The sequence below is a fragment of the Oryza glaberrima genome, chromosome 7, assembly GCF_000147395.1.
Source record: "Oryza glaberrima chromosome 7, OglaRS2, whole genome shotgun sequence".
In the NCBI taxonomy this organism is placed as follows: Eukaryota; Viridiplantae; Streptophyta; class Magnoliopsida; order Poales; family Poaceae; genus Oryza; species Oryza glaberrima.
The window spans coordinates 8,416,345-8,441,492 of record NC_068332.1 but is presented as its reverse complement, the minus strand read 5'-3'; the positions used below and the strand labels follow the sequence as shown (position 1 = coordinate 8,441,492).

Below are 25,148 nucleotides of genomic sequence, written 5' to 3'. Positions count from 1 at the left end.
GTATTCTGCGATTTCACGCTTCATACTTGCCCACCAAAATCTTTCCTTGAGATCCTGGTACATCTTGGTACTACCAGGGTGAATGGAGTACAAAGTATCATGAGCTTCCTTCAGGATTGCATCTTTTAAACCTTTGTTGTCTGGGACGCAGATTCTCTCGCCCAACCATACAGTTCCTTGCTCATCTTCCAAGAAACCTATAGCTTTTCCTCTTCTCATATTCTTCTTAATTTCTTGAATATCGGGGTCATTAATTTGAGCTTCTCTAACTTGATCAATTAGAGTAGGCTTTGCTTCTGAGGCTGCAACAAAACCTCTACTAACAATTCCCAAATTTAATCTTTCAAATTCCTTGCATAACTCCAATGGCAACTGTCGTCCTTCCGTAGCATTGTAATAACCTTTCCTGCTAAGAGCATCTGCTACAACATTAGCCTTTCCCGGGTGATAATGAATTCCCATGTCATAATCCTTAATTAATTCCAACCACCTCCGTTGTCTCATGTTCAGATCTGGCTGAGTGAAGATATACTTTAAACTCTTGTGATCGGTGTACACCTCTGTACGAGTACCGAAAAGATAATGACGCCAAATTTTCAACGCATGAACCACTGCAGCCAACTCAAGATCATGAGTAGGGTAGTTCTTCTCATGCGGGCGTAACTGACGAGATGCATAGGCAACCACCTTCCCATCTTGCATCAGAACACAACCTAAGCCAAGCTTAGATGCATCGCAATACACTTGGAAACCCTTCTTTGGATCAGGTAAAATTAAAATAGGAGCTGATGTTAAGCGATTCTTCAGCTCTTGAAAACTCTGCTCACATTCTTCTGACCACTTGTACTTTACATCCTTCTGAAGCAGTCGTGTCATGGGCTTAGCAATCTTGGAGAAATTCTCTATGAACCTCCGGTAATAACCTGCAAGACCCAGGAAACTGCGAATCTCTGAAACTGTCTTCGGTTGTTTCCAGTTGGTTACGGATTCCACATTACTAGGATCAACGGCAACTCCTCCGGCTGATATGACGTGACCAAGGAACTTTACTTCAGACAACCAAAATTCACATTTGCTAAACTTGGCATACAACTGATGTTCTCGCAGCTTCTCTAGTGCAAGACGAAGATGTTCTTCATGCTCTTCTTTTGTTTGGGAGTAGATAAGAATGTCATCAATAAAGACCACCATGAACTTGTCTAGGTATTCCATAAACACCTTATTCATTAAGTTCATGAAGAAAGCGGGGGCATTGGTAAGTCCAAAAGACATAACAGTACATTCGAACAATCCATACCTAGTGGTAAAAGCCGTCTTAGGTATATCCTCTTCTTTAATCCTCAACTGGTGATACCCTGATCGAAGATCTATCTTGGAGAAAACGGTGGCACCTTTAAGCTGATCGAACAAGTCATCAATTCTGGGCAGCGGGTACTTATTCTTGATAGTCACATCATTTAATGCACGATAGTCCACACACATCCTCTGGGTATGATCTTTCTTTTCCACAAAAATAACTGGAGCTCCCCATGGAGATGAACTTGGTCTGATGTATCCCTTTTGAAGCAAATCGTCGACTTGCCTTTTGACTTCTGCCAACTCATTGGCTGCCATTCTGTAAGGTCTCTTATGGATCGGAGTTGTTCCGGGTATCAGATCTATTCTGAATTCAATATCTCTCTTAGGCGGCATACCAGGTAAATCGTCCGGGAACACGTCCGGGTATTCCTGTACTACGGGAATCTCTTCCAAAGCTATTTGGTTCAGACTTGACCTTAAAGACTCAGAGGACAGTGCATGAACTGTTACAACTCGACCATCGTTGCTGGTGAGAGTTACTTTTCTGTTGGCACAGTCTATCACACCTTTATACCTGACTAACCAGTCCATCCCTAGGATGACATCAAGATCTTTGGATTCTAACAAGATAAGGTTGGCCAGGAATGGCACTTCTTGAATTTCTATTCTGACAGAGGGGCTACGTTGCAAAGAGAGTACTTGATTACTCGGGGTACTAACCATCAAAGGACGTCTAAGGTCTTCTACTTCCATCCCATGATTTCCCGCAAAACTCATAGATAAAAATGAATGTGTAGCACCAGAATCAAAAAGCACTATTGCAGGGACTGAGTTAACAAGGAACGTACCCAAAATTACATCTGGAGCACCTTGAGCTTCTGCAGCAGCAACATGATTGACACGAGCCTTTGGCGTAGGTGCGGTAAAGTTACTCTGGGTAGGGACAACCTTCACGCGTCGGGGCTTCGGACACTTGTCAGAGTAATGTCCTGGTTCACCACAGTTGAAGCATACTCCGGGCTTGCTGCCTTGCTCCTTCTTGGCAGGCTGTTGTTGGGTTGGAGCTGCCACAGGACGTGGAGCTTGATTTCGGATGTTGTTGCCAGCATTGTTGCTGAAGAACTGACGCTGCGGACGAACAACAGACGAAGAACCTCCTTGTGGCATGGACTGGGGTCCTAAAGTAAGACGCGGCCTCTGACTATTCCCTTGTTGTGCCTTGAAGTGAGCAATCCGACGTTTCTTCTGCTCCATGCGGTTGTACTTGTCCTCCTGACGAATAGCCTTATCCACTAACTTCTGGAAATCATGGTAATCCCCAGTCATGAGTGGGTAAGAAAGCTCATCATTAAGTCCTTCCAAGAACCTCTCCTGGCGCTCTTCATCAGTGCGCACATCTTCTGGAGCATAACGAGCCAGACGATTGAACTCGTGCAGATACTCAGTGACCGTGCGAGACCCTTGGGTGAGCGACCTAAATTCTTTCGTCTTGAGAGACACCACTCCCGATGGTATATGCGTCTTCCGAAAAGCAGCGGTGAATTCAAGCCAAGTGATAGGTTCAGCAGTAGTCCTGTTAAGGCGGAAGTGATCCCACCACTCAGAGGCAGGGCCATGCAGTTGGTGTGATGCAAATGAGACCTTCTCCTGATCGGTGCACTGAAGCAAATCCAACTTCTTTTCTATGGCGTGGAGCCAATCACCAGCTTCCACAGGATTAGTGGTGCTAGAGAAAGTGGGCGGCCTCACACGAAGAAATTCTGCTAACTTGTTCTGGGGAGGTGCGTGGTTATTTCCCTGATTCTGCTGGTTCTGGAGTTGCTGCATCATCATGTTCATAAGCTGTGCCTGTTGAGCCAGGACTTGAGCAAGTGTGGGGTTCTCTCCATTGTTGTTGTTGTTGTTGTTGTTGTTGTTGGGGCCATTCCCGTTGCTGCGAGTGAGCACCATCTGGCACAGGCAAGAGCACAGGAAGAGAAACCGGGGAAAAAAACTACTTAGGACAGAGAATTAATTTTTCCACTAACTTAACTTTTATTGATCTTAACTGAGTTTAATTATTACAAAACTGAAGACTCTCTCACACCACTAAACTCACCAACTACCTAACACTCGAAAGCAAACAAACGCATGCACTTACATCCCACCACTGATGTAAACCACATGCAGGACCCACACACACAACCAAACTTAAAACAAGCAAACTAACACAACGATCTAGGACAACGGCTTGACAAGGAACTCTAGGTCTTCCGGGCATCGGAGTTGATTGAAGGCTCGTTCGGCTCGTCTTCATCATCTTGAGTGGCTCCCCACTCAACCTTTGAATGGGTGCGCTTCGATTCTTCTCCTTCATCATCACTTATATTGACGACCGGAGGATCTGCTAGGGCTGGGGTAACTTCTTTCTCCACCACACGGACCTTTGGCGCCAATTGGTAGCGAGGGACGAATAGAGCTCTCTTCCTTGCGGTAAGACGAACCCTGGCCTTCTGCGGCGGTGCTTCCCCCTTCAATGCGGCTAGTTCTTTCTCCAAACGATCCACCTTGTCTTCTAGCTTGCAAATCTTTCCACGATTCCGGTCTTCACGATCTTGAGCTGCTAGCACAACCTCCGCGCGGGTCTCATCCATAGCCCACAGCATTTCAACCAAATGCCTTGTGGTAGCATCATTCTCAATCCCCTCAGTCTCAAGGTAGCTGCCACGGTCACTTCCCTGGGGTTGGCGAGGATGGTAGCGATACTCAGTGTCGGCCAACTGATCACTGCAGCGATCACGGAGCTCTCCTATGGCGATCCTTGCCACCTCCTGACATGCATGAATATAATTTCCCCCTCCAGCTTCGAACATCACTGATGGGATATCTTCACTATTACTGTTTAAGGTGGCTTTGACTCGACACTTCTCTTCATCCCGATCATGTGGAATCTGGGCATACATAGGGGCAATCCCAAATCCTATGGCAAAGGACATCATACGCAACTCCTGGACAAATCCTTCAACACCAAACAAGTACTCAGGCTTGTAGTGCGGCATCTAAAGACAAGTGAAAGGAGGGAGTTAAGACATTTGTCCAATTAATAGCACAAGTTTTTGGATTAATTTGAATAAATTTAGAAAATCCAGGTAAAAAGATAAGTAAATAAAGTAAACCCAGCTTGCAAGGTAAGTTGAAACAGGTGGAAACAAGATCACAAATTTTGCACTTTTGAACAACAGGTTTCAAAAGAAATAAAATAAAAGAAAAGTTGTAAAATCAACATGCTAAATTTATTTCATTGCAGCAAGATTAAATAGAACAACGTTGTAAAACTTTTGCTGGCAAATGAGTCATTAGTACAGTAATAGATGTACGGTACTAATAACACAGGAATAATAATAAATAATTTTTTTTTAAATGAAAACAATTAAAGGAATTATAAACTGCATGTGCCATTTGTTTGGTTTAATTAAAAGAGAAAGAGAGGAGAATAGTTCTATTTTTTCCAATATTTTTAGAGGGCTTCTATGGGTAACCATTTGGCATAACCTAGGGTCAAGGAGGCTCTGATACCAACTTGTCACGCCCGGAATTTCTATCCAAAATTCCAAACGCTTACATGTGCGCGAACCCTCGTCCAGGAATCAGCCGAGGCACACAATAACAAATTGATAATAGAGTACAATTATTACTCTAATTAATAAGCGAATAAAATGTCATTACAGAGGTAGATAGTTCCTCTCAATCAATAAAGATCTAAGCAGCGGAAAATAAGATAAACGGCGCAGACGATTCCACTCCACAGGCAGCTTGACCAGGGCTACACCTAATCCTCCACACCATCAGCATCACTGTAGAACTCCTCCTCTGATGAATGATTGCAAGGTGAGTATATGACATACTCAGCAAGCCACGCAGCAAATATGCAAGTGCACAGGATAACAAAGGATGGCATAATAGGGTTTCATTTGCATAAACAGCATTTAATAAACATTTCAGAATTTAGTAAAACAGTTGAGTAATAATTAAACAATATTATTCCAACGCTATACAACATACCCTGTTGCATAGGCCCAACCATTCTGAACAACCAATCCCGGCTGCACAGTTCTATCTCCAAACCAGGAATATACCATTCCAAACCAGGAGCTAATCAAATTATTACCAGTCATAGTATCTTTTATTATGACGAGAGGTATGAGACTAATCACGAAAGACATTGTTAAACCCGCCCATAACCGCGGGCACGGCTATTCGAATAGTTTTACTCTGACCAGAGGTGTACCACTGTACCCACAAGACACAGCCCCACGACATGTCACCATGCGCCTTGATACCACCACGGTACCTTAGAAAGGAGCTGTGACAGTACCCCTCGCACAACACAATCCACCACAGCGCACCGTTCCTGGATCATAATCACCCCCTTATAAACAAGGCATGGACTCCCCAGCGACCCCCGTGGGCTTATCTCCGCCACTTCTCAGTCTGGTGCCCCGCAATGAACTATGCTATACAAAAGGTAAAGCCGTTGCCCACGCTGGCTTGTGGTTGGCAAGGTTAATGTTTCACAACCGAAACTCGTGAACCGGTCCTTAATTGTCATGAGCACGACCATCAAAACCATGTGCTCACAACCCACCATTAACAGGTTTTAGTAGGCAAATTAATTAATTAACCAATCATGATTAACCATCATGAGTTATCATTCAGCCATCATTGAATAATAGGGAGTCATAAGTTATCCCAATAGTGTGCTAATGTTTCTAAGCATGGCTAAGCAATCACATCTAATATCTAGCTGAACCAATATAAAGCTCAACTAGTCAATTTATAAGAACCCAAGGTATCAAGGAATAAAGTAATCAAGAACAAAAGGGCTATAACAAACAATAGGTTAATTCCACCCAATGACATTCGAAAATAAATGCAATAGTTGAATAGAAACAATAGCTTTAAACGGGATCAACATGCTCAAAGGGGTTGTTTGGGATCTGTGTGACTTGCCTTGCTGGCCTTGGAACTCTTCAAATTCTTCTCCTGCGAAAACGGACTCTCCGGAAACGTCGGAATCTAAACAGAAAAGAGCAAAACACCAAAACAGCACATAAACAAGCATGAACAGTACATGTGGATATTTTTAACATGTAGATCTCAATTTTAGAAAAATTTAGAGACTTGAACCAACTAAATCCGAGCTAAGATGAATTAGTTATGAATTTTTAAAGATTAAATCGGATTAAAACACTTATATGGATTTTAATTGAATTATGACGCAATAATGAATTATTTTTGAAAAGGAAAAGAGGATTTATTGCGTCAGCGGCTAGGGTTAGCGGTGGACCGGGTGCACAGCGACGGTTCACGGGAACGGACGGCCGAGATCGATCCATCCAAAACGAACGGCCGAGATCGACCGGTCCACGGCCGGACCACGGCTGACGGCACCGATGACGTCGGCGATGACGTCATCTCCGGCGGCGACCGAACCGCGCGAGCTCGCCGGCGAACGACGGCGTGGCGGCGCGAACGGAGAGCACCTACGGGTAGCGGACGGCACGGCGAACTCACCGACGACCAAAGCGACGGCGGACGATGACCGGACGACGTCGGCGACGAGGAAGAAGCGGCGGAAACCTTCGGCTTGACGACGGCGACGGAGTTCCGGCGGTCGAGAGCGACGACGAAGGGGCGGACGAGGACGGCGACGCGACGGCGACCACGACGGCGGCCTTCCCGTGCGACGGCGACGACTGGAGCGACGGCGGCGCACGGCTGGAGCGGCGGCGACGACGGCGGCGCGAGGACTCACGGCGCTAGGGCTCTACGGACGACGAGACGCGAAGGCGAGGGTGGCGACGGGTAGCGGAGACACCGGGGATCCTTTTAAATGGGCAAGGAGGCGGCGGCGAAGGCCCACGGCGACCGGCGACGCGAAGGAAAGTCTAGGGTTCGGAGGAGAGAGACCGATCCGATTCGAGATCGAATCCTCCGCTTTCCAAACGATTTTAGCCGAAGTTCCAAAAGGGAAAAGGTAGAGGAGATCGAGAAGATCATTTCCCCTCTATTGATTTCACCGGAAACGGAAAGGATCGGCCGGATTTGGAAAGAGACGGCGGCGGCGCGGCGCTAGGGTTTCGGGCGGCGGCGGCGCGAGGAAGACGACGACCCTGACAGGCGGGCCCCACCTGTCAGCGGGCGGACTGTCACGCCCGGAATTTCTATCCAAAATTCCAAACGCTTACATGTGCGCGAACCCTCGTCCAGGAATCAGCCGAGGCACACAATAACAAATTGATAATAGAGTACAATTATTACTCTAATTAATAAGCGAATAAAATGTCATTACAGAGGTAGATAGTTCCTCTCAATCAATAAAGATCTAAGCAGCGGAAAATAAGATAAACGGCGCAGACGATTCCACTCCACAGGCAGCTTGACCAGGGCTACACCTAATCCTCCACACCATCAGCATCACTGTAGAACTCCTCCTCTGATGAATGATTGCAAGGTGAGTATATGACATACTCAGCAAGCCACGCAGCAAATATGCAAGTGCACAGGATAACAAAGGATGGCATAATAGGGTTTCATTTGCATAAACAGCATTTAATAAACATTTCAGAATTTAGTAAAACAGTTGAGTAATAATTAAACAATATTATTCCAACGCTATACAACATACCCTGTTGCATAGGCCCAACCATTCTGAACAACCAATCCCGGCTGCACAGTTCTATCTCCAAACCAGGAATATACCATTCCAAACCAGGAGCTAATCAAATTATTACCAGTCATAGTATCTTTTATTATGATGAGAGGTATGAGACTAATCACGAAAGACATTGTTAAACCCGCCCATAACCGCGGGCACGGCTATTCGAATAGTTTTACTCTGACCAGAGGTGTACCACTGTACCCACAAGACACAGCCCCACGACATGTCACCATGCGCCTTGATACCACCACGGTACCTCAGAAAGGAGCTGTGACAGTACCCCTCGCACAACACAATCCACCACAGCGCACCGTTCGTGGATCATAATCACCCCCTTATAAACAAGGCATGGACTCCCCAGCGACCCCCGTGGGCTTATCTCCGCCACTTCTCAGTCTGGTGCCCCGCAATGAACTATGCTATACAAAAGGTAAAGCCGTTGCCCACGCTGGCTTGTGGTTGGCAAGGTTAATGTTTCACAACCGAAACTCGTGAACCGGTCCTTAATTGTCATGAGCACGACCATCAAAACCATGTGCTCACAACCCACCATTAACAGGTTTTAGTAGGCAAATTAATTAATTAGCCAATCATGATTAACCATCATGAGTTATCATTCAGCCATCATTGAATAATAGGGAGTCATAAGTTATCCCAATAGTGTGCTAATGTTTCTAAGCATGGCTAAGCAATCACATCTAATATCTAGCTGAACCAATATAAAGCTCAACTAGTCAATTTATAAGAACCCAAGGTATCAAGGAATAAAGTAATCAAGAACAAAAGGGCTATAACAAACAATAGGTTAATTCCACCCAATGACATTCGAAAATAAATGCAATAGTTGAATAGAAACAATAGCTTTAAACGGGATCAACATGCTCAAAGGGGTTGTTTGGGATCTGTGTGACTTGCCTTGCTGGCCTTGGAACTCTTCAAATTCTTCTCCTGCGAAAACGGACTCTCCGGAAACGTCGGAATCTAAACAGAAAAGAGCAAAACACCAAAACAGCACATAAACAAGCATGAACAGTACATGTGGATATTTTTAACATGTAGATCTCAATTTTAGAAAAATTTAGAGACTTGAACCAACTAAATCCGAGCTAAGATGAATTAGTTATGAATTTTTAAAGATTAAATCGGATTAAAACACTTATATGGATTTTAATTGAATTATGACGCAATAATGAATTATTTTTGAAAAGGAAAAGAGGATTTATTGCGTCAGCGGCTAGGGTTAGCGGTGGACCGGGTGCACAGCGACGGTTCACGGGAACGGACGGCTGAGATCGATCCATCCAAAACGAACGGCCGAGATCGACCGGTCCACGGCCGGACCACGGCTGACGGCACCGATGACGTCGGCGATGACGTCATCTCCGGCGGCGACCGAACCGCGCGAGCTCGCCGGCGAACGACGGCGTGGCGGCGCGAACGGAGAGCACCTACGGGTAGCGGACGGCACGGCGAACTCACCGACGACCAAAGCGACGGCGGACGATGACCGGACGACGTCGGCGACGAGGAAGAAGCGGCGGAAACCTTCGGCTTGACGACGGCGACGGAGTTCCGGTGGTCGACAGCGACGACGAAGGGGCGGACGAGGACGGCGACGCGACGGCGACCACGACGGCGGCCTTCCCGAGCGACGGCGACGACTGGAGCGACGGCGGCGCACGGCTGGAGCGGCGGCGACGACGGCGGCGCGAGGACTCACGGCGCTAGGGCTCTACGGACGACGAGAGGCGAAGGCGAGGGTGGCGACGGGTAGCGGAGACACCGGGGATCCTTTTAAAGGGGCAAGGAGGCGGCGGCGAAGGCCCACGGCGACCGGCGACGCGAAGGAAAGTCTAGGGTTCGGAGGAGAGAGACCGATCCGATTCGAGATCGAATCCTCCGCTTTCCAAACGATTTTAGCCGAAGTTCCAAAAGGGAAAAGGTAGAGGAGATCGAGAAGATCATTTCCCCTCTATTGATTTCACCGGAAACGGAAAGGATCGGCCGGATTTGGAAAGAGACGGCGGCGGCGCGGCGCTAGGGTTTCAGGCGGCGGCGGCGCGAGGAAGACGACGACCCTGACAGGCGGGCCCCACCTGTCAGCGGGCGGACGCGCGCGAACGGCGGCTGCGGACTGGGCCGACTTGGGCCGAGGAGGAGAGAGAGAAGGTTTTGGGCCGACTTTCGGCCCAAAGCCAAAAGAGACTTTTAAAAACCTTTTTCCATTTAAATTATTCATGAAATGCAATTCCATTTATTAAAAATACTTCCTTAGCTCAAATAAATCCCAGAAAAATCTAGAAATTATAGAATTAAGCAAAGTATTTAATAAAATTTTATCTAGCCCCATTTTATATTGGAATTTATTATTTAAAATTAGATCTTCTCTTCTAGGCTTTTAAAATCAATTCTAATAATTCCAATTAAACAACAATTTATATATTTGAAATTTTTAGGGTGTGACACGGACGCGCGCGAACGGCGGCTGCGGACTGGGCCGACTTGGGCCGAGGAGGAGAGAGAGAAGGTTTTGGGCCGACTTTCGGCCCAAAGCCAAAAGAGACTTTTAAAAACCTTTTTCCATTTAAATTATTCATGAAATGCAATTCCATTTATTAAAAATACTTCCTTAGCTCAAATAAATCCCAGAAAAATCTAGAAATTATAGAATTAAGCAAAGTATTTAATAAAATTTTATCTAGCCCCATTTTATATTGGAATTTATTATTTAAAATTAGATCTTCTCTTTTAGGCTTTTAAAATCAATTCTAATAATTCCAATTAAACAACAATTTATATATTTGAAATTTTTAGGGTGTGACAAACCTACCCCCCTTAAACAGAATCTCGTCCTCGAGATTCGGAAGAACTGGCGAACAGATGCGGATGAGCTGACTTCAATTCATCTTCTCGTTCCCAAGTTGATTCTTCTTCTGAGTGATTACTCCATTGAACTTTACAAAAATGGATCACTCGATTCCTGGTTCTTCTCTCATCTGTTTCCAAGATACGGATCGGTTTCTCAATATAGGTCAGATCCTCTTGGACTTCTATCTGTTCAAGATTAGCTTCTTCGGTTGGTACCCTTAAACACTTTTTCAATTGCGACACATGGAACACATTATGGACTCCTGTTAGAGATTGAGGTAACTCCAACTGATAAGCGACCTCTCCTCTTCTACTGACAATCTTGTAAGGTCCCACGAAACGCGGTGCCAATTTTCCTTTAGTGTGGAAGCGATGAACTCCTCGAAGAGGCGTGACACGAAGGTACACATAATCTCCTTCATCAAAACTTAGATCTCTACGACGACTGTCGGCATAACTCTTATGACGGGACTGGGCCACACGCAATCTTTCTTGAATGATTTTTACCTTTTCTTCTGCTTCCCTTAGAATATCAGTCCCAAAAACCTGACGTTCTCCCGTTTGATCCCACAAAAGCGGAGTGCGGCACTTCCGACCATACAGCGCTTCGTAAGGAGCCATCTGAAGACTAGCTTGATAACTGTTGTTGTACGAGAATTCTGCATAAGGTAAATTCTTATCCCAACTTCCACCGAAGTCTAAAGCACAAGCTCTCAACATGTCCTCCAAAATCTGATTTACCCTTTCGGTTTGTCCGTCTGTCTGCGGATGATAAGCAGTGCTAAAGTTCAGCTTAGAACCCATCTCTTCTTGAAGCTTCTTCCAAAACTGTGAAGTAAACTGACTACCTCGATCAGACACTATTTTCTTAGGGACACCATGCAAGCACACAATCCTTGCCATATACAGTTCCGCCAACCGACTTCCGGAATATGTTGTCTTTACTGGAATGAAATGAGCCACTTTGGTAAGTCTGTCTACTATCACCCAAATAGAGTCGTGGCCTGATGATGTTCTGGGTAGACCAGTGATGAAATCCATACCGATTTCCTCCCACTTCCATTCAGGAATCTTCAAAGGCTGCAGCAAACCTGCGGGCTTCTGATGTTCTGCCTTGACTCGCTGACAAACATCACATACTGCTACGTATTCTGCGATTTCACGCTTCATACTTGCCCACCAAAATCTTTCCTTGAGATCCTGGTACATCTTGGTACTACCAGGGTGAATGGAGTACAAAGTATCATGAGCTTCCTTCAGGATTGCATCTTTTAAACCTTTGTTGTCTGGGACGCAGATTCTCTCGCCCAACCATACAGTTCCTTGCTCATCTTCCAAGAAACCTATAGCTTTTCCTCTTCTCATATTCTTCTTAATTTCTTGAATATCGGGGTCATTAATTTGAGCTTCTCTAACTTGATCAATTAGAGTAGGCTTTGCTTCTGAGGCTGCAACAAAACCTCTACTAACAATTCCCAAATTTAATCTTTCAAATTCCTTGCATAACTCCAATGGCAACTGTCGTCCTTCCGTAGCATTGTAATAACCTTTCCTGCTAAGAGCATCTGCTACAACATTAGCCTTTCCCGGGTGATAATGAATTCCCATGTCATAATCCTTAATTAATTCCAACCACCTCCGTTGTCTCATGTTCAGATCTGGCTGAGTGAAGATATACTTTAAACTCTTGTGATCGGTGTACACCTCTGTACGAGTACCGAAAAGATAATGACGCCAAATTTTCAACGCATGAACCACTGCAGCCAACTCAAGATCATGAGTAGGGTAGTTCTTCTCATGCGGGCGTAACTGACGAGATGCATAGGCAACCACCTTCCCATCTTGCATCAGAACACAACCTAAGCCAAGCTTAGATGCATCGCAATACACTTGGAAACCCTTCTTTGGATCAGGTAAAATTAAAATAGGAGCTGATGTTAAGCGATTCTTCAGCTCTTGAAAACTCTGCTCACATTCTTCTGACCACTTGTACTTTACATCCTTCTGAAGCAGTCGTGTCATGGGCTTAGCAATCTTGGAGAAATTCTCTATGAACCTCCGGTAATAACCTGCAAGACCCAGGAAACTGCGAATCTCTGAAACTGTCTTCGGTTGTTTCCAGTTGGTTACGGATTCCACATTACTAGGATCAACGGCAACTCCTCCGGCTGATATGACGTGACCAAGGAACTTTACTTCAGACAACCAAAATTCACATTTGCTAAACTTGGCATACAACTGATGTTCTCGCAGCTTCTCTAGTGCAAGACGAAGATGTTCTTCATGCTCTTCTTTTGTTTGGGAGTAGATAAGAATGTCATCAATAAAGACCACCATGAACTTGTCTAGGTATTCCATAAACACCTTATTCATTAAGTTCATGAAGAAAGCGGGGGCATTGGTAAGTCCAAAAGACATAACAGTACATTCGAACAATCCATACCTAGTGGTAAAAGCCGTCTTAGGTATATCCTCTTCTTTAATCCTCAACTGGTGATACCCTGATCGAAGATCTATCTTGGAGAAAACGGTGGCACCTTTAAGCTGATCGAACAAGTCATCAATTCTGGGCAGCGGGTACTTATTCTTGATAGTCACATCATTTAATGCACGATAGTCCACACACATCCTCTGGGTATGATCTTTCTTTTCCACAAAAATAACTGGAGCTCCCCATGGAGATGAACTTGGTCTGATGTATCCCTTTTGAAGCAAATCGTCGACTTGCCTTTTGACTTCTGCCAACTCATTGGCTGCCATTCTGTAAGGTCTCTTATGGATCGGAGTTGTTCCGGGTATCAGATCTATTCTGAATTCAATATCTCTCTTAGGCGGCATACCAGGTAAATCGTCCGGGAACACGTCCGGGTATTCCTGTACTACGGGAATCTCTTCCAAAGCTATTTGGTTCAGACTTGACCTTAAAGACTCAGAGGACAGTGCATGAACTGTTACAACTCGACCATCGTTGCTGGTGAGAGTTACTTTTCTGTTGGCACAGTCTATCACACCTTTATACCTGACTAACCAGTCCATCCCTAGGATGACATCAAGATCTTTGGATTCTAACAAGATAAGGTTGGCCAGGAATGGCACTTCTTGAATTTCTATTCTGACAGAGGGGCTACGTTGCAAAGAGAGTACTTGATTACTCGGGGTACTAACCATCAAAGGACGTCTAAGGTCTTCTACTTCCATCCCATGATTTCCCGCAAAACTCATAGATAAAAATGAATGTGTAGCACCAGAATCAAAAAGCACTATTGCAGGGACTGAGTTAACAAGGAACGTACCCAAAATTACATCTGGAGCACCTTGAGCTTCTGCAGCAGCAACATGATTGACACGAGCCTTTGGCGTAGGTGCGGTAAAGTTACTCTGGGTAGGGACAACCTTCACGCGTCGGGGCTTCGGACACTTGTCAGAGTAATGTCCTGGTTCACCACAGTTGAAGCATACTCCGGGCTTGCTGCCTTGCTCCTTCTTGGCAGGCTGTTGTTGGGTTGGAGCTGCCACAGGACGTGGAGCTTGATTTCGGATGTTGTTGCCAGCATTGTTGCTGAAGAACTGACGCTGCGGACGAACAACAGACGAAGAACCTCCTTGTGGCATGGACTGGGGTCCTAAAGTAAGACGCGGCCTCTGACTATTCTCTTGTTGTGCCTTGAAGTGAGCAATCCGACGTTTCTTCTGCTCCATGCGGTTGTACTTGTCCTCCTGACGAATAGCCTTATCCACTAACTTCTGGAAATCATGGTAATCCCCAGTCATGAGTGGGTAAGAAAGCTCATCATTAAGTCCTTCCAAGAACCTCTCCTGGCGCTCTTCATCAGTGCGCACATCTTCTGGAGCATAACGAGCCAGACGATTGAACTCGTGCAGATACTCAGTGACCGTGCGAGACCCTTGGGTGAGCGACCTAAATTCTTTCGTCTTGAGAGACACCACTCCCGATGGTATATGCGTCTTCCGAAAAGCAGCGGTGAATTCAAGCCAAGTGATAGGTTCAGCAGTAGTCCTGTTAAGGCGGAAGTGATCCCACCACTCAGAGGCAGGGCCATGCAGTTGGTGTGATGCAAATGAGACCTTCTCCTGATCGGTGCACTGAAGCAAATCCAACTTCTTTTCTATGGCGTGGAGCCAATCACCAGCTTCCACAGGATTAGTGGTGCTAGAGAAAGTGGGCGGCCTCACACGAAGAAATTCTGCTAACTTGTTCTGGGGAGGTGCGTGGTTATTTCCCTGATTCTGCTGGTTCTGGAGTTGCTGCATCATCATGTTCATAAGCTGTGCCTGTTGAGCCAGGACTTGAGCAAGTGTGGGGTTCTCTCCATTGTTGTTGTTGTTGTTGTTGTTGTTGTTGGGGCCATTCCCGTTGCTGCGAGTGAGCACCATCTGGCACAGGCAAGAGCACAGGAAGAGAAACCGGGGAAAAAAACTACTTAGGACAGAGAATTAATTTTTCCACTAACTTAACTTTTATTGATCTTAACTGAGTTTAATTATTACAAAACTGAAGACTCTCTCACACCACTAAACTCACCAACTACCTAACACTCGAAAGCAAACAAACGCATGCACTTACATCCCACCACTGATGTAAACCACATGCAGGACCCACACACACAACCAAACTTAAAACAAGCAAACTAACACAACGATCTAGGACAACGGCTTGACAAGGAACTCTAGGTCTTCCGGGCATCGGAGTTGATTGAAGGCTCGTTCGGCTCGTCTTCATCATCTTGAGTGGCTCCCCACTCAACCTTTGAATGGGTGCGCTTCGATTCTTCTCCTTCATCATCACTTATATTGACGACCGGAGGATCTGCTAGGGCTGGGGTAACTTCTTTCTCCACCACACGGACCTTTGGCGCCAATTGGTAGCGAGGGACGAATAGAGCTCTCTTCCTTGCGGTAAGACGAACCCTGGCCTTCTGCGGCGGTGCTTCCCCCTTCAATGCGGCTAGTTCTTTCTCCAAACGATCCACCTTGTCTTCTAGCTTGCAAATCTTTCCACGATTCCGGTCTTCACGATCTTGAGCTGCTAGCACAACCTCCGCGCGGGTCTCATCCATAGCCCACAGCATTTCAACCAAATGCCTTGTGGTAGCATCATTCTCAATCCCCTCAGTCTCAAGGTAGCTGCCACGGTCACTTCCCTGGGGTTGGCGAGGATGGTAGCGATACTCAGTGTCGGCCAACTGATCACTGCAGCGATCACGGAGCTCTCCTATGGCGATCCTTGCCACCTCCTGACATGCATGAATATAATTTCCCCCTCCAGCTTCGAACATCACTGATGGGATATCTTCACTATTACTGTTTAAGGTGGCTTTGACTCGACACTTCTCTTCATCCCGATCATGTGGAATCTGGGCATACATAGGGGCAGTCCCAAATCCTATGGCAAAGGACATCATACGCAACTCCTGGACAAATCCTTCAACACCAAACAAGTACTCAGGCTTGTAGTGCGGCATCTAAAGACAAGTGAAAGGAGGGAGTTAAGACATTTGTCCAATTAATAGCACAAGTTTTTGGATTAATTTGAATAAATTTAGAAAATCCAGGTAAAAAGATAAGTAAATAAAGTAAACCCAGCTTGCAAGGTAAGTTGAAACAGGTGGAAACAAGATCACAAATTTTGCACTTTTGAACAACAGGTTTCAAAAGAAATAAAATAAAAGAAAAGTTGTAAAATCAACATGCTAAATTTATTTCATTGCAGCAAGATTAAATAGAACAACGTTGTAAAACTTTTGCTGGCAAATGAGTCATTAGTACAGTAATAGATGTACGGTACTAATAACACAGGAATAATAATAAATAATTTTTTTTTAAATGAAAACAATTAAAGGAATTATAAACTGCATGTGCCATTTGTTTGGTTTAATTAAAAGAGAAAGAGAGGAGAATAGTTCTATTTTTTCCAATATTTTTAGAGGGCTTCTATGGGTAACCATTTGGCATAACCTAGGGTCAAGGAGGCTCTGATACCAACTTGTCACGCCCGGAATTTCTATCCAAAATTCCAAACGCTTACATGTGCGCGAACCCTCGTCCAGGAATCAGCCGAGGCACACAATAACAAATTGATAATAGAGTACAATTATTACTCTAATTAATAAGCGAATAAAATGTCATTACAGAGGTAGATAGTTCCTCTCAATCAATAAAGATCTAAGCAGCGGAAAATAAGATAAACGGCGCAGACGATTCCACTCCACAGGCAGCTTGACCAGGGCTACACCTAATCCTCCACACCATCAGCATCACTGTAGAACTCCTCCTCTGATGAATGATTGCAAGGTGAGTATATGACATACTCAGCAAGCCACGCAGCAAATATGCAAGTGCACAGGATAACAAAGGATGGCATAATAGGGTTTCATTTGCATAAACAGCATTTAATAAACATTTCAGAATTTAGTAAAACAGTTGAGTAATAATTAAACAATATTATTCCAACGCTATACAACATACCCTGTTGCATAGGCCCAACCATTCTGAACAACCAATCCCGGCTGCACAGTTCTATCTCCAAACCAGGAATATACCATTCCAAACCAGGAGCTAATCAAATTATTACCAGTCATAGTATCTTTTATTATGATGAGAGGTATGAGACTAATCACGAAAGACATTGTTAAACCCGCCCATAACCGCGGGCACGGCTATTCGAATAGTTTTACTCTGACCAGAGGTGTACCACTGTACCCACAAGACACAGCCCCACGACATGTCACCATGCGCCTTGATACCACCACGGTACCTCAGAAAGGAGCTGTGACAGTACCCCTCGCACAACACAATCCACCACAGCGCACCGTTCCTGGATCATAATCACCCCCTTATAAACAAGGCATGGACTCCCCAGCGACCCCCATGGGCTTATCTCCGCCACTTCTCAGTCTGGTGCCCCGCAATGAACTATGCTATACAAAAGGTAAAGCCGTTGCTCACGCTGGCTTGTGGTTGGCACGGTTAATGTTTCACAACCGAAACTCGTGAACCGGTCCTTAATTGTCATGAGCACGACCATCAAAACCATGTGCTCACAACCCACCATTAACAGGTTTTAGTAGGCAAATTAATTAATTAACCAATCATGATTAACCATCATGAGTTATCATTCAGCCATCATTGAATAATAGGGAGTCATAAGTTATCCCAATAGTGTGCTAATGTTTCTAAGCATGGCTAAGCAATCACATCTAATATCTAGCTGAACCAATATAAAGCTCAACTAGTCAATTTATAAGAACCCAAGGTATCAAGGAATAAAGTAATCAAGAACAAAAGGGCTATAACAAACAATAGGTTAATTCCACCCAATGACATTCGAAAATAAATGCAATAGTTGAATAGAAACAATAGCTTTAAACGGGATCAACATGCTCAAAGGGGTTGTTTGGGATCTGTGTGACTTGCCTTGCTGGCCTTGGAACTCTTCAAATTCTTCTCCTGCGAAAACGGACTCTCCGGAAACGTCGGAATCTAAACAGAAAAGAGCAAAACACCAAAACAGCACATAAACAAGCATGAACAGTACATGTGGATATTTTTAACATGTAGATCTCAATTTTAGAAAAATTTAGAGACTTGAACCAACTAAATCCGAGCTAAGATGAATTAGTTATGAATTTTTAAAGATTAAATCGGATTAAAACACTTATATGGATTTTAATTGAATTATGACGCAATAATGAATTATTTTTGAAAAGGAAAAGAGGATTTATTGTGTCAGCGGCTAGGGTTAGCGGTGGACCGGGTGCACAGCGACGGTTCACGGGAACGGACGGCCGAGATCGATCCATCCAAAACGAACGGCCGAGATCGACCGGTCCACGGCCGGACCACGGCTGACGGCACCGATGACGTCGGCGATGACGTCATCTCCGGCGGCGACCGAACCGCGCGAGCTCGCCGGCGACCGACGGCGTGGCGGCGCGAACGGAGAGCACCTACGGGTAGCGGACGGCACGGCGAACTCACCGACGACCAAAGCGACGGCGGACGATGACCGGACGACGTCGGCGACGAGGAAGAAGCGGCGGAAACCTTCGGCTTGACGACGGCGACGGAGTTCCGGCGGTCGACAGCGACGACGAAGGGGCAGACGAGGACGGCGACGTGACGGCGACCACGACGGCGGCCTTCCCGAGCGACGGCGACGACTGGAGCGACGGCGGCGCACGGCTGGAGCGGCGGCGACGACGGCGGCGCGAGGACTCACGGCGCTAGGGCTTTACGGACGACGAGAGGCGAAGGCGAGGGTGGCGACGGGTAGCGGAGACACCGGGGATCCTTTTAAAGGGGCAAGGAGGCGGCGGCGAAGGCCCACGGCGACCGGCGACGCGAAGGAAAGTCTAGGGTTCGGAGGAGAGAGACCGATCCGATTCGAGATCGAATCCTCCGCTTTCCAAACGATTTTAGCCGAAGTTCCAAAAGGGAAAAGGTAGAGGAGATCGAGAAGATCATTTCCCCTCTATTGATTTCACCGGAAACGGAAAGGATCGGCCGGATTTGGAAAGAGACGGCGGCGGCGCGGCGCTAGGGTTTCGGGCGGCAGCGGCGCGAGGAAGACGACGACCCTGACAGGCGGGCCCCACCTGTCAGCGGGCGGACGCGCGCGAACGGCGGCTGCGGACTGGGCCGACTTGGGCCGAGGAGGAGAGAGAGAAGGTTTTGGGCCGACTTTCGGCCCAAAGCCAAAAGAGACTTTTAAAAACCTTTTTCCATTTAAATTATTCATGAAATGCAATTCCATTTATTAAAAATACTTCCTTAGCTCAAATAAATCCCAGAAAAATCTAGAAATTATAGAATTAAGCAAAGTATTTAATAAAATTTTATCTAGCCCCATTTTATATTGGAATTCATTATTTAAAATTAGATCTTCTCTTCTAGGCTTTTAAAATCAATTCTAATAATTCCAATTAAACAACAATTTATATATTTGAAATTTTTAGGGTGTGACACACACCGGGTGGTTGCACGAGACGAGGGGAGACGAGCCAACGGCTCGGATTCGCCGGAGGGAGTTCGACGGCGGCGGATTGCGGCGGCGGCAACCGGCGGCAAGAAAAGAGGGAAACGGCAACGACGCGACTAGGGTTCGATTCCTCCGGACTAGAGCATCTACGCGGCCACCGGAGTCCGTTCTAGCGTCGGATTAGACGGAGACACTACGAGAGAGGCCGGCGACGTGCGGGCGCTACAGAGCACGGGCGGCGACGGCGGCGAGCACACAGCGAGCGGCGGCAGCGGTCGGGGCGGCGCCAGCTAACTACTGGGAGGCTATACAAGCTTCTACCGAAAGCTAAGGGGAAGAGGAGGAACGAGGAGGGTGAACGGGGAGAAGGCACTACTATGCCGGGTGAAGGGGCGCAGTGACGATGGCCGACGGCACGGGGCGTGATCGCTCCTGCCTCGGGCCGGGGAAGAGGAAGGAGAGGGTGCGCCCGGAGTCTACGTCACGCGTCCTCGCTCGTGCCGGCTCCTCCGACACGCGCGACGACGAACGGCGACGGCGAACAGGGCAGGGCGCGGCAATGGCGAGGGCGAAAACGGGGAAGATTGGTTTGGGGAGGGGCTCGGGTTTATAGGGCGGCAATGTCGGTTCGGAAACCGACCTTGGGCGGCACTAGGGGGCGAGGGAGCTTCGAGGGGAAGGGATAGGCTTCACGGGCACGGTCAAACGGCGCGGAGGACGGGCTGGCGCGGCGCGCTGCTCCTCTGCCCTGGCGCTAGCTCCGAGCGGAGGGAGAGTAGAGGCCGGGCCGAGAGAGGAAAGCGGGAAACAGAGGGGGAGTAAGAAGGCTCGCGCTATGCCGGTTTGGGGAGGAAGAGGGATGGGAGCGGGAGGCGCTGCCTCCGGTTTTTGGACGGATGCGGGCGGCGCGGCTCAGGCACGCGTGCTAGCTCGCGGGACAGGACGCGGCGCATGCAGCGCAGCGCGGCAGGGCACGGGGCCGGACGGCGCAGGCACGGGCAGCAGGCGGCTGACGAAGGCGGCGACCGCGCGGGCGCGCGCGCGAGGTAACGGCACGCGGGGGAGCTTGCCGGGGATGGAGCGGGGAGAGAGAGCGGGAGAACGAGAGAGAGCGGGAGAGCTCGGCTCGGTGTCGACTCACGCGCATGCACACGCGCACGCGGCGCACGGGCAGAGCGAGGGGAGAGCTGAGGGAGAGAGAGAGAGATATGGGCCGAGAGGAAATCGGCCCACCGAACCTGAGGGAGGCAAAATAGACTTTTGCGGAGGAATTTGATTTGGGAAGGATTTGGATTCGGGATTTGAATTTGACGATAGATCGGGGATTCGAGATCAGGTATTGGCACGGAGACTGACAACAAGCAAAGAAACAGATTTCGCAATTAGGGTTTTTAGAATTTAAATTTTCCCGCTAGGCGCCACGACGGAACGGGCGCTACAGACCAACCCCCTTAACCAGAATCTCGACCCCGAGATTCAGCACCTAAGGGAGCAGCTCCGGGAACTCGGCGCGGAGATGATCTTCTCGTTCCCAGGTTGCCTCATCTTCAGAATGGTTGCTCCATTGGACCTTGTAGAACTTGATGGTCTTTCTTCGCGTCTGACGCCCTGCCTCTTCAAGAACCTTGATCGGTCTTTCCTTGTAGGTCAGGTTGTTTTCTAGCTCGATGTTGTCCAGGGGAACTTGTTCTTCTATAACTCGAAGACATTTCTTCAACTGGGATACATGGAACACGTTGTGCACATCTGCGAGATCTTCAGGTAGCTCAAGCTGATAAGCCACTTCGCCACGTCTGGCTGTTATGATGTAGGGGCCGATGTAGCGTGGTGCTAGCTTGCCGGACATCCCAAACCTCCTCATACCATGGAGGGGTGATACCCGCAGGTACACATGATCTCCTTTTTCAAACTCGAGATCACGTCTCCGATTGTCAGCGTAACTTTTCTGACGGTTCTGAGCTGTCTTCAAACGTTCTCGGATGAGCTTAACTTGCTCTTCTGCTGTCTTGAGTATGTCGGGACCAAACACTAGTACTTCGCCGACCTCATTCCAGCACAAGGGGGTGCGGCACTTTCTTCCGAACATTGCCTCATTCGGCGACATCTGAATGCTGGCCTGATAACTTTTATTGTAGGAGAACTCAGCATACGGCAAACAACGATCCCAAGTGCCTTCGAAATCCAGGGCACACGCACGAAGCATGTCTTCTAGGATCTGATTTACTCTTTCTGTCTGACCATCGGTCTGCGGATGGTAAGCTGTACTGAAATTTAGATTAGTTCCGAGAGCTTCATGCAACTGCTTCCAGAACCTTGAGGTGAACTGAGTGCCTCGATCCGACACAATCTTCTTGGGACAACCAAATCTACATACGACATGGGTCATGTAGAGTTATGCCAGTTTCTTTCCATCAAAGATAGTTTTCACTGGCACGAAATGAGGCGATTTCGTGAGTCGATCTACGATTACCCAGATGGAGTCGTACCTGCTAGGGGTTCTTGGCAATCCGGTGATGAAATCCATCCCGATCTCTTCCCATTTCCACTCGGGAATCGGTAGGGGTTGCAGTAGACCAGCTGGCCTCTGATGCTCTGCTTTGACTCTCTGGCAAATGTCACAAAGGGCCACGTACTCTGCGACATCTCGCTTCATTCCAGCCCACCAGAAGTATGCCTTGATATCCTGGTACATCTTCGTACTTCCCGGATGGATGGAGTAGGCGGACTCATGAGCTTCCTTTAAAATGAGGTCCCTTAACTCCTTGGCTGGTATACAGATGCGTGGACCACACCAAACTGTGCCTTGATCATCTATGGAGAAATCGGTGTCCTTCTTCTCCTGTATTCTTTTTATTAATTCTTTTATTCCTTCATCATCTTTTTGAGCTTCCCGGATTTGCGATTCTAGGGTAGGCTGCACTGTCAAGCTGGCAGGGACTCCTGACTGCACCACGGTCAGCCTTAACTTCTCCAATTCTCTACACAGGCGATCTTGGTCTGGCCATATTTGAGCTGCATTGCAATAGGTCTTGCGACTTAGCGCATCAGCGACCACATTAGCTTTACTGGGATGGTAATGAATTCCAAGATCGTAATCCTTGATTAGTTCCAACCATCTTCTCTGCCTCATATTTAACTCGGTCTGAGTGAAGATGTACTTAAGACTTTTATGATCGGTGTATACTTCACATCTGTTCCCGATTAAATAGTGCCGCCAGAGCTTAAGAGCATGAACCACGGCTGCTAACTCAAGATTATGGGTAGGATAGTTGACTTCATGAGGCCTAAGTTGCCTAGATGCATAGGCCACAACCTTTTGCTCTTGCATTAGGACACATCCCAAGCCTTGTCTTGATGCATCACAGAAGATTTCAAAATCCTTTCATATATCTAGCAAGGTGAGAACTGGGGTAGTGGTCAACCTTTTCTTCATTTCTTGAAAGCTGTCTTCAGAGGCTGTTGACCATTCAAACTTCTTTTCCTTCTTTAACAACTCGGTCATAGGTCTAGCTAGCTTAGAGAACCCTTCGATGAATCTTCGATAATATCCAGCTAGGCCAAGGAAACTGCGGATCTCTGACACATTCTTGGGCGGATTCCAAGCAAGTACAGCTTCAACCTTACTGGGGTCTACTTCGACACCGTTAGAGGAGATCACGTGTCCAAGGAATGCTACTCGGTCCAACCAGAATTCGCATTTCGAGAACTTAGCGAATAGTTGATGATCCCTGAGCTTTTCCATTATCAGCCTCAGGTGTTCAGCATGTTCTTCCTCATTCTTGGAGTATATCAGGATGTCATCGATGAATACCACAACAAACTGGTCCAGGTATTCCATGAAGATTTTGTTCATCAGGTTCATGAAGAATGCTGGAGCATTGGTGAGTCTGAAAGACATCACTGTGAACTCATACAGACCATAGCGCGTTGAGAAAGCGGTCTTCAGGATATCATCAGATCTGATTTTCAACTGGTGGTAACCTGATCTTAGGTCAATTTTAGAGAAAACTTTTGCTCCTTCAAGTTGATCGAACAGATCGTCAATCCGTGGCAACGGGTACTTCTTCTTTATAGTTACTTCATTCAGGGCCCTATAGTCAATTACCATTCTCTCAGAGCCATCCTTTTTCTTAACCAGGAGCACTGGGGCTCCCCAAGGGGATGAGCTAGGTCGCACATAACCTTTACTCTCCAGTTCTTCGATCTGCCTTTTGACTTCTGCTAACTCCTTAGCTGCCATTCGGTAGGGTCTTTTCGCAATCGGTGCGATACCTGGTGCCAATTCTATGGAGAGCCTTTAGATTGTAGGCGGGTCATAACTACTCCCACCAGAAAAAAAAGGTTTTCTCGGAGGTCCGTTGAAGAGCCGCATGCGAAAATGCACTCATGCTCTCTATTAAATGCCCGCATATAAGTCTAACCTCCCTCCTCTCTTCCCACTCAGCTTCTTCAAAAATTTCTAACTCCCCATCCCTATCTCCTTACCTTCCCCCTTACCTCTCATTTTTTACAACATCTCTCTCCCCACTCAATTTCTCCCCCCCCCCCTCTCCCTAACCTCTGGAGCGACGGTAGGAGCAACGTCAGCAGCATCGGTGATGACGAGCGGAGGCGCCAACAAGGTCTTGGGCGAAGGCAGGCTCGGCCTCTGTAGCATACCCAAAATGTGATTTTTAAATTTGACTTCGATAAAACAATAAAAATGTGTTTCTAAATTTATGACTAATTTTTTCCGCTAAAAGACCTAGGTGAGCCTAATATGATTAGCTCTCATAAGTAAATTTGTGAATAATTTAAAACATTTTCCTTACCAACCTACATATAAAGCTAAAACTTGGTGAGTGCTTGCATTTGCATAATGTACTGATGTGACTTGAGTCTTTTGTGTGTTTTTGGATTTTGAATGCATTCCATAATAGGTCTCATGAATATAAAAGATAAGTAAAACATATTAACTCAATTATACCTCAAGCTTTACCAAATAGGACACAAATCTACATGCATACAAACTTCCAAATACCTTTGGGAAGTATTTATGAAGACATAAGGATCAAGTCTAACAACACCACCTGTGACCAAATATTAAGTAAATATAAAGTTTACAAATCCTTTAATAGCATATTCATAATAATAGCTTCCACTCATCCAAAACTATGTGATGATCGCAAACAACACTGGACAATATAATTTTCGGGTGTCCTGACAGCATCCAACCATCGTCACCGCTTGAGCCACATGCCACTACTGGCCAGTGAGGAGGAGAGGAGGACAGAAGGAGAGAGA

The 25,148-nt window shown here is 46.7% G+C and overlaps 1 protein-coding gene across 1 annotated transcript; it reads right to left on the bottom strand.

The window, feature by feature from the left end:
* Positions 1–10,879: 10,879 nt before the first annotated feature.
* Positions 10,880–24,105, bottom strand: LOC127780150 (uncharacterized; the record flags this gene model as incomplete). The annotated part of the gene is made up of 6 exons (XM_052307108.1): positions 23,767–24,105; positions 23,288–23,643; positions 22,499–22,843; positions 21,436–22,231; positions 14,669–15,181; positions 10,880–14,212 (listed from the first exon to the last, which is right to left on the bottom strand). Coding segments are annotated over exons 1-6 (5,682 nt in total), but the record flags the coding sequence as incomplete, so codon positions are not given.
* Between the last annotated feature and the right edge of the window lie 1,043 nt (positions 24,106–25,148).